Source organism: Vigna umbellata, chromosome 5 (assembly GCF_029865625.1).
Source record: "Vigna umbellata cultivar VRB3 chromosome 5, Vumbellata_1.0, whole genome shotgun sequence".
NCBI classification, from domain to species: domain Eukaryota; kingdom Viridiplantae; phylum Streptophyta; class Magnoliopsida; order Fabales; family Fabaceae; genus Vigna; species Vigna umbellata.
The window spans coordinates 6,206,481-6,217,913 of NC_142169.1; the positions used below are offsets into that span (position 1 = coordinate 6,206,481).

General features: G+C 30.3%; 1 protein-coding gene across 1 annotated transcript; it reads left to right on the forward strand.

Annotated features, from left to right (window-relative positions):
• Positions 1 to 235: 235 nt before the first annotated feature.
• Positions 236 to 9,857, forward strand: LOC124846323 (transcription factor HY5-like). The gene is made up of 4 exons (XM_088091577.1): positions 236 to 491; positions 1,520 to 1,715; positions 9,320 to 9,476; positions 9,563 to 9,857. Exons 1-4 carry the CDS (start codon positions 344 to 346, stop codon positions 9,608 to 9,610), a joined length of 549 nt encoding a protein of 182 aa, XP_087947703.1. The 5' UTR covers positions 236 to 343; the 3' UTR covers positions 9,611 to 9,857.
• Positions 9,858 to 11,433: the final 1,576 nt, after the last annotated feature.

Sequence of the window (11,433 nt, forward strand, 5' to 3'; positions counted from 1 at the left end):
AAAATATCTACTTATGAATTTATGTAAGTCGAATATCATAAATTTATGTTTACCTAAACTTACATCGAAAAAGCTTAAACATCTGAAAAACTGATGCAGTACGTGAACAGTAAAGCTTACGTACGAAAACACAGAGAAACAGTAGGAAAGTGTTGGCTGTATTGACGTCAACGTGTTCATTTATGAACCAAAACTTTCTGGTCCCATTTTTGCATCATTTATACCTTCTATCATAGAGCGACGCCATCCCTGCAAACACATTCAAGTACTCTCATTGCTGCGTTGAAATTCCCTTCTCAAACTAATAAACATCTCAGACACGTAACACCAAAACAGACCATATATGTCTCTTCCAACACTCGTAGATACTAAGGAAAACACCACCAACACTACTTTCCCTAAACTCAAGATCAAAGATGGAGGAACACCCTCTTCTTCTGGAGCTCCTTCTTCTTCACGCAACTCTTTCCCTCCCATAACACATAACACAGGTCACACCTTTGTTTCTTTTCATTACTTTATGTATACTAATTCCATACATATATCATTAATTTTATCAAATTAAATTAAATTTAAACTTCTTTTTTTATATTCTAATAATATCTGCTCTGTCAAACTATACAGATTCATAATGTTTAGTTCTTCACACAAGATAATAAGCAATCTCTAATGAACTACATTTATTATTATTTTAGTAAATTTGTGTCCATACAGAAAACTAATATGAGATCTTAAATTCCCACCTATATTAAAATTTAAAATTATATAATTCTTAAATATATTAAAAAATATATATTTATATATCTCTCTACAGGAAACATTATCCTTTAATGTTCTGAAAATTTAATTAAACGATTTTGATTTGACCCTTGGAAAGATGATTCTTCAGTGTTTCAGTTAGATGAAAGGTTTCACTCTCTTTAACTCGTTATTATACGATCTCTTTTACTTGATAAGATTATAATAGAAAAACAAACATATTTATTAGGGCGTGATCCTGATCTATTAGACTCATCAAATAGTAATTATTATAATTGAATTATTATTTTATGCTTTATTATTAATTTATTTATCCTTTTAATTAACATGTGTCTCTGCATAAAACCATGTAAAAAATACATGCTCTCAGATTCAAAATGTAGTTGTTGACACAAGAGAAGCGAATTCTAAAAAACTTACTATTATTTTAGTAAATTTGAGTCAATAACAAAACATCTTAAAAAAAATATATCTTTCTAACATATCTATTAACACATTATCAAAAGGATATATAATTTTTTTAGTACAGTTGTTCTCTTGGTATTTTGTTGTGTTAGAATTTTACTAGAATGATGTACGTGAATCTTCAACTCGAAGAACAATACGAAAAGTACTAAGTTAGAGGCATAAAATCAAAGTATAAGTTGGATCGAAAGTTTTTGATAAATTATAGATAAAATGAACATGATGGGGTTATAATTATAGAGTATATATAAATTTGGTTAGGAATAAAGAGAAGTTGTTTTGTTATCTGATGCAGAAGATAGCGATGAAGATGTGTTCACTGTTCCAGATGTGGAAACTGCAGCAAGTGTAGATTGTGCAGGAAGAAATCCATGTAGCAGTAATGTTAATGAAAGTAACTCGACAGATCCACAGATACATTATCGTGGTTTCCCTGGAAAACGGCGTCAGGGAAGAAACCCTGTCGACAAAGAGCATAGACGCCACAAACGGTATGTACACAAATACATTTATCTGCAACTGCAAAACAAAATGCAAAACCTAGCTACTTCATATTTTAGCAGCAAAATAAAGGTTAAATTTTGAACTTCAGACTTCATTACTTGTCATTATATTATTAATGTATTTATTTATTTTCTTCAATTTAGACTTTTTTAATAAAATATTTAATCAAATTAAATTAAAAAAATGGATAATATAACTAAAAATAATCAAGCCTAAACTTAAAAGAGTAATTTTTATATGAACATGTTCGATTAATATTTAGTCAATTTAGTTAGTCACTTTTAATTTATATGATTAAATTTAAAAATAAAAGTAAAGTAAAAGAAAAAAATGTGTAAAAGGAAACTTAATTATAGTATCAAATGATTTTCAGGAAATGCAGTATATATACCATTTTCTCATTAAAGTATAAACTAAATTGTACCTTTGGAGAAATTTTTCTTTGATTTATAATTTAATAAACACAACTACCTAAAAATGACTGTTTGAAATTGTAAAGGTATAAAGTAAAAAATATTTTATTTATATATATTTGTATAAAATGTCACGTAATTTTATATAATTTTCTTGTTTAATGTTTTAATATTATATATGCTACCTTCTCTATTAGTAATATATATTAGTAATATATAATGCATATTACGACGAAAAACATTCATTTCGAAGGATTTGTTTACATTATTATTTCTAGCATATAAAATAACATTCTTGTGACATCTTATACATTTAAACACAAATAATTAAAATAAAAGGTTGATTTCAAGAAAAATCATTAAATAGTAATTAAAGACAAAAATAATAGACAAAAAATAATTATTCATTATATTTATTAATTTAAACACTAGTTTATAAATTAAAAATATTTGTATTTAAAGTGATATATAAAAAAATTGTATTTCATTTGGGAATTAGAATCTAAATTGGTCTTTTAATATTAGTTATAAGATTTTAGAATCAATAAAAATAACGAGTTACCAATGTTAAAGATCAATTTAGACTAGAATTCACAAATTAATTATAACTTTTTATTAATAATATATAATATTTTAGATATTAATAATTTTTAATTTCTAAAATGGTGTTTAACTAGTTAATATAATGATTAATTATTTTTTATCTCTAAATTTAGTTGTTATTTAATAATGTTTTTTTAGTGTTTTAAGAAAAGTTGAATAAAGCTTTTAATATACTTTTTTTATAAAAGAAAAATTTGCAATGAGTCGCTTGTTAGATATGCTAAAAGAAGTTCGCCTAATTATTTGAAAATGTCTTCCTATATTTTTGCAATACATATATCAGAATAGCTAAGAAATTGTGTACCAAAAATAGACTTGTTTAGTAAGTGGTTTGCTTATGTATCTCTCATAAGATACAAGTTGAATACTCTCTCTCTCCATTTCTCAAAGTTCTTTAAGTCCTTCCATGTCGACATAAACACTTTCTTGATTTTCTTTTTGCATAATATTATTGTCTTCTTGTTGTTTTTTTTTTTTTTTGCACTTATTGCATTCAAAGCAAAAAACATGGGTTATCTTTTCTTGAGGTGGAGTCATTTAAAACTTTCCTTCTCCCTCTATATTTAGAATCTTTCTTTATATTGAAACAAATTCCATCTTTCTTGAATGCGTGAACCTTGGAGTACTCTTCTTTCACTAAAGCACAATCAAATGAGTTAAGAGTTTGGAAATAAGTAGTATCTCTATTTTTTTTCTCACCAAAAAGAGTTATAGGTAAATGTGTTGGATCAAATGTTTACTTGTAGGAAAAATTATATTTAATAATAGAATGGGACTCTTTCTAATCTAAAGTGTAGCAATCTAAGCATCATGATTACCAAACTCAAATAGTCTTCACCACAACACAATTTATTTCAAACACATTAATCACCCCCTTCAACAATTGTTCCATTGGAAATAAAATTTGTGATCTTGACTCAATATTAGTTATTGGACTAATCCTAACACTAGGTTAAAAGCTATAACATAGTTAAGGTGAAACTATTTCTATTTTAAGTACTATCATGATTTGATTGTGACTTGATTTCTCTTATTGACAATCAATCCCACTTGTAACAAAGAGTTCGTTTGATTTGTCCACATTAGTATAATTAGTCATCCTCCACTATGTTCACTATATTAATATAACACAATTTGAAGAAAATAATCATCTTCTACTTCTAATAGTCAAACTTTTCACCACTAATTAAAGATTGTTTGTTTACAACTTGTCCCTCGATCTCCATTATAGTGTTTTGGATCCATTCTTTTCATTCTACAAAGAACTTACCCAAAAAAAGTTATCTTTCATATAACTAAAATAAAATGCTAGTTCTATAAGGGTTTGAATAGAGCTTGATTAAAAAAAATTCCACAAGCATATATAAGAATAACCAATAGATTGTACACAAATAATTTTTTTTTATATTGATTATGTTAGATATATTAGATTATTAGGTATCTTATATATCTTATCTTTATCTTTTATCTTTAATTAATTTGTTATTGTTCCTTATTTGTAATTTAGGTTTAATTCATATTTCTTCTATTATTAACAGAGTACCCTATGTATATATTCATAGATAGTTTTCACTATATTCAACATGGTATTTAGAGCCTAAGATTCTTTGGAAAAATGTTTGCCACCCCTGTCCAATACAACCGTCATTGCTATCGTTAGAGCCATTGTTGTCACTGTTATCGGAGCATCAGTTTCAATTGGCAACCACATAGTTTTGCTCGTCTCGGCCAAGCAACCACAACGCCATCAAGATTGTTGCCATTAGATTTCATACGAGCTCTCACCACCGATTAAAGTTCGCTTCTGCCATACTCTCTAGCCTCTCGTCAAAACGCTTGTGTCATCGTCTCTACTGTCGACCACCTTTGTTGGACTCGTTGCAACCTCCTCTCTCTAGATCTAGCCTTGTTGTGTTGATTATGCCTCTTTCGGGTTTTAGGTTTCTACTCTCTCTTGCTTGTTCATGGATTCTTTCCCTTTTGACCTCTCTTCTATCACCAGTACATCTGACCCATCCATATATACTAACTATGTCAATGCTCATTTATCTATTTATTAGTTAGATGACACCAATTATGTGACTTGGGCATCAGACGTTAAACTTTGACTTAATAGTCAGGGGTTTGTTGATCATATGTGACAACTATTGATTCTGCTATGGTTACCCATTGGTTGAAAGTTGATGATGAGTTATACATTGTTCTCAAGGGTACCCTTCACTCTTCTTTAAAACAAATTTTTCGTTCCTATGAAACATATTTTGAAATCTATGAACACGCCAAATTATTATACACCAATGATACTCAACGTCTTTATGGTGTTTGTCATGATATTTTAAATGTTGTTACTCCTCAACATCAGGACTCTATGGCTTATTATATGGGTAAAATTCATGCTCTTTTTCATGAATTTAAGGAATTATTGCCTCCTGCCTCTACTCCTGTGCAAAAAATAGAGCAACGATCAAAGTTCTTTATGATATTAACCTTGCACGACCTTGTTGATGAATATTCTCATATCTCTGTGATTAGATTTTGGCAATTAGGAAAACATATTTGTGGTTCCTTTACTCGTAGTGTCTCACAATGTGCTTCGTCTCCTTTTGCCTTAGTTCATTATGACAATTTTGGACTTAGTCGTGTTAAGTCTAATTTAGGTTTTCAATATTTTTTTACTTTTATTGATGATTATTCAAGATGCACTTGATTATTTTTAATGAAAAATTGTTCTAATGTATTGTATATTTTTCAAACCTTTTATAATGAAATTAAAACTCAACTTGGTGTTAATATTCAAACTTTGTGTAGTGAAAATGGTTGTGAATATCTTTCCCATTCTTTTAAAAAATTTATGGTTTATCATGCTATTATCCATCAAACTTCATGTGCTCATATTCCTCAACAAAATGGGATGGCTGAGGGTAAAAATAGGCATCTTATTGAAACAACTTACTCTTTTAATTCACGATAACGTTCCTCAATATTTCTTGGGTGATACCATGCTTACTACATGTTATCTCATTAATTGTATGCCATTTTCTGTTTTAGATAATAAAATACCTCAATATAAGACTTTTTGGGTCTGCATGTTGTTCATAATTTTAGTCATACTATTGATAAATTAGCTCTTTGATCACACAAATGTGTTTTATTAGGCTTTACTAGATAAAAAAAAAAGGATACAAGTGTTTTTTTCATTCTCTTAATCACTGTTTTGTTTTTGCATATGTCACCTTGCATGAATCTTTCTTTTATTTTAACGATCATTCTTCTTTTGATATGTCCTCTTATAATACAGTCAATATTTCTATTATTCATGCTCCTCCAATTGTGCCTAGTCCTCTAGATGTCTCTCAACAATCACCAAGTGACTTAATTCTAGTGCCAACTACTCTGTCTCCTTTGACTCCAACAATTGAGTCTACCTTTCCAATTGCCCTCCGAAAAAGTATATGTTTTACTTATAATCCCTCTCCACATTATATTGCTTTAAGTTACGATAGATTGTCTTCACCTCTTTATACCTACCTTTCATTTATTTCTTTTATGACCATCCCAAAATATGTTACTAATGTCTTAGCCTATCCTGGTTGGAGTCAGGTCATGCTAGATGAACTAAGTGTTGTTTCGAAGAGTGGAGTTTGGGAGCTTATCCCATTACTGTCAGGAAAGTATGTTATATGTTCCACATAATCAAAGTCCGTCTTGTAGAACACATAAATGTTTGGGTTGGATTATGGTGATACTTTTTATTTTGTGGAAAATATGACATTTGTTCATTTATTCATATCTATGGCGGCTCTTCAACAATGACCTCTTTATCAATTGGATGTGAAAAATACATTCCTCAACGGAGATTTGCAAGAAGAGATTTGTATGGAGCAACCTCTAGAATTTATTGCTCAAGAGGAGTCTTCTGGGTTGGTATGTCGTCTTCGTAAATCCTTATATGGCCTAAAACAGTCTCCTAGGGTCTGGTTTGGAAAATTTAGTAATGTGATTCAATAATTTAGTATGACTAAGTGTGAGGTAAATCATTAAGTTTTTTATCGTCATTCGAGTTGTTGGATGTGTCTACTTGATAGTATATGTTGATGTTCTTACAAACAATGACAATCATGACATCTCTCAGATGAAACATATTTGCAACCATTTTCAAACTAAAGATCTTGGAAAACTTAGATATTTCTTGGGTATTGAGGTGACACAATCCAATGATGGTATTGTTATATCTCAAAGGCGGTATGCATATTTTGAAGGAAACTTTTAAAATTTGTTGACACAGTCATGGATCCTAATACTAAACTTCTACAAAACAAGGAGAGCGTATGTCAGACCCCGAGAAATATAGAAGACTAGTTGGAAAATTGAATTATCTTAAAATTACTCATCCTAACATTTACTTTGTAGTTAGTGTGATAAGCAAATTCCTTATTTCCTCGTGTGAAGCTCATTGAAATGCATTTATCCATATATTAAAGTATATTAAAAGATCCCTTGGAAAAGAGTTGTTATATGGTTCTAATAATTATATAAGAGCGGTTTGTTATTCAGATGTTGATTGGGTAGGATCTCATTCTAACAGAAAGTCTACATTAGGATATTGTGTCTCCATTGGTGGTAACTTAATCTCTTGAAAAAGGAAGAAACAAAGTGTTGTTGCAAGATCTAGTTCATAACCTTAACCACTTTTAAGCTTGTTTGGCTTAAGCAATTACTTAGAGAGTTACAATTTGAAGATGTCACTCAAATGAATTATATATGTGACAATCAAGCAATTCTTCACATTAGTTATAATTTTGTCTTTCATGAGAGGACCAAACACATTCATATTGACTATCATTTCATTTGAGAGAAGATTGTATCTAGAGACATCAAGACTAAATTCATCAATTAAAGTGATTAGTTAACATATATTTTCAGGAAGTCTTTATGGAAGTCGAGAATTGATTATATTTATAACAAACTTGATAGATATGATTTGTATACACCAACTTGAGGGGGAATGCTAGATATATTAGATTATTAGATATCTTATATATTTTATCTTTATCTTTTATTTTTAATTTGTTTGTTATTATTTCTTAGTTGTATTTTGGACTTAACCCATATTTTTTCTATTATAAATAGAGTACCCGGTGTGTATATTCAATATAAGGGAGCTTAATACTATACATAATTTTTATTATATTCAAGAGGTTCATTCCAACTTTGCTATGTCAAATTGTTCTTTAAAAATTATAAATATTTTTGCTAATTAAAGTGATTACAACTATATTCTTACATTTGTTTTAGCTTATACTTGAGTATAAAAAGTCATTTTTAGTTATCATTTAACTCCTCTTGCTTTGAAGCATGGTCACATTATGTTATTCCTATCCTTTTGAGTTGAGAATGTCACTTTTGTCAATACAACAAAGGTTGCTTAAAAGGGTACAAGGAGACTTTTACAAAGAAGAGAGAAATTTTTTAAACACTCTTTTTACAAGAGAAAAAGTTTACAACTTAATTTTGTTAAGGTCATATAGTAGACAATCTTTTATTTTTTTGCCATATGTTTGCATGCAACATATTCAGTTTACTAGAATCACATGTAGGGTATTAATATTTTCTACATGAAATAACTTCTATTCATAAACATCCAACTAATAATGGTTAAAAATTATGAAGAAATTGCAATTTGGTTTAACATTAATTGTTAATGATTATATATTATACGTGTTATAATATTCAATAATTTGAAATGCTTGTTATATCTGTCAAATTTATTTATGAATGGAAAGGTATAAAACAGGAAATTTAGATTATATATACATAGCCTCCTTATGTACATTTATGTTATACAAATTGAATGCATATTTTTTTTGTATAAAAATTGTAACAATTCAAATACTCTAATATTTATACATTGTCGTAAAAAAGAAAAAGACTTTCCAAACTTGTGTGCTTGCTCAATTGTTCCTAAGTTAGAGTTTTGATAACATGGTGTCCTTGTGCTAACAACTTTCTCTACAAAACTCAACATGTTAGCTGTTGGAAAACTTTAACTTTGCAAATCCCTCAGTATTTCTGCATTCAAACGCAAGGAATTGGTTCGTTGTGTTAGAATCAACTGAGAATGTGCAAGTAAACATTCATGAAAATGTAGAGTATCTCACATTTCAAGTTTCATCCTTAGATTATACGACATCTACATGTAGTTTAATTTTAGTGTTGTTCACATCGTCTTTTACTTGAGTAGCATCGAGTTTTTGCAAAAAAAAAAAACTGTGATGGGCTTTTAAGTAGTTCTATGATCGTCTTACTTGTTTTACACTAATTAGCTTGATTATATTAATCAAATTTTATTATTATTTATGATTATAAAAATCATAAAGCGTTGATAACATAATTTTTATAATTAGACTCTCACTTATTCATGTTAGATATCTCATATATGCCTTAACAACATAACATTTATAGATTAAGAATATCATATATATAGTTCATAAACTACTAATATTTTATTGTCGTTTTTCAAATATAAAAGATACATGTATTAGAAACTAGTGTATGACGTCTGACGTTACAACCAGGTTGTTAAGGAACAGGGTTTCTGCTCAACAAGCTCGTGAAAGGAAAAAGGTTTACGTAAATGACTTGGAATTAAGAGCTGTGGAGTTGGAAGAGAAGAATACCAATTTAGAAGGGCAAATTTCAACGTTGATCAATGAAAACACCATGCTGCGAAAGGTAATTTCACACTCACTACATTATATTTATACATAAACCAAACAGTTCAAGTTAAATTGAAATATCTGAAATCATTTACTTGGCAGGTTCTCATGAACACCAGGGCCAAAGTTGACCACAACAATGAAGCGTAGATCACTTGTTTAGTTAAATGAATAAGGCTTCTAGAAGACTCAGTTGTGTTTATAGTTTCTTCTTTTATCAGTTTCTTTTTGTTGGTGATAACACAACAAAAAAGGTGTGTCTGAATCTATAAAATATTTAAACCTAGTACTTTGTCTAGTGGTGGAATCCTTGTATCCTTAAAATCTTCCAAAAGTTTTGTAAAATCTTAATGTTTCTTTCCTTTAAAACCCTAAGCATTATGTATTTCTTCAAACATATTAAATTGTTTATTAATCATTTTAGTTATAAGAAACAAGTAATTGAAAACATTATATATGAAAAAGTTTTAGAAGCTAATTGTAAAACTTCATGAGTGTTGTTTTGGATTATGTATTTTCTAGAACATGTTGTAGGTTGATTCTCCTTTGAGTGCAACAAAGGCAGAGTAGAACACTCATACGTATATTCAAATTTGGGTTCTTTATTAGATTTTTTATTTTTCCTTTGTATTTTTAAAATATATTACAAATATATATAAAAATATTTTGATATATTACTGAAAATCTAACTGAATATCCATAGTTTGCATAAGCATGTTATGGTTTCACATACACAAGAATTTGAGAGTTGCTCTTTACACCATCATTCCTCTTTTGTCCTTCAGTAATATTTAATTATTGAGGTTAATTTTCACCAACTGCATTAATGAAATATTAATATGGGTCCCCTATATGAATGCACCCCCACCATTTCCACACGGAAATCAACTCTCATTTTCTTCTTCCCCTCTAACTGTTTCATTGTGTTGTGAGTGTGGTGGTGTTATGAGTGTGTCTCTGTAAGTGTGGTGTGCTTGGTAGGAGGTTGCAAAGCTTAGTGATGGTGCAAGGAACTGATCTAGTGGTGGCAAAGCTCGGTCTTGGTGGTGGTGCTTGAAGGTTGTGCTGGTGTCAGTAGTAGAAGAGGTTTGTCTCAGGTGCGAAAGGAAGATGGTAACCCTTCAATGGATGTGAAAATCTGTCGACGGATATCAACATCCGTTGAAGGCCCAACGGACCTTCCATATCCGTTGAGGTCTTCGCGTTTCATTTTCTTCTTCATGTACACATAATAACGCAGGCATAACACAGAGGAGCAAAAGAGCAAAGATCACAGAGCACGACCAGCACAAAGCCCGCACCACCAAGGCACCACCAATGTACCAAAAATGAAGAAGAAATAACGAACAAAGTGAAAAGAAATTATGAAACGAGAATGAGAGAAAGAGAGAGTGAGGGGTGGGGCTGCAGAGAAATAACATAAGGGAGAGAAAGAAAGGAAGGGAGAGTAGGGGTGGGGTTGCAGAGAAAGAGAGAAAGTGAGAGAAACAAAGAAAGGGAGAGTGGGGGCTGGGGTTGCAAAGAAATAGAGAAAGAAAGGGAGAGTGAGGGTGAGGTTGCAGAGAAAAAGAGAAAGAAAGTGAGAGTATTGTTGTGCCGAGTGAAAGTGAAAATGAGAGGTAGGGAGGTGATTAGGGTTTTAACATGAAAAGTTAAAAAGGTAAATAGTAAATGTAAGAAATGGTAATTTTGGAATAAAAAAAATATTAGGAAGGTGCAGGGAGCTCTTAGGGTGGTGGAGGGAGCAACTCTCCAAGAATTTTCTCCAATTCCTTAATTTGGTCCAAGTGAGGTTCAAATGGCCCAATTTTCAATTTGGACCATAGCCTTGCGGGAGTTTCCCCCTACACCTCCAAAACTTTCTTTATACACCTCCAATTTTCTTCAGAAAGCTAAAATATGTCTGTAGCCCATGGTGACCCAGATTCTCTTTGGCTCTTGAAAAAAAAACCCTAACCCACTCTCTCTTCACT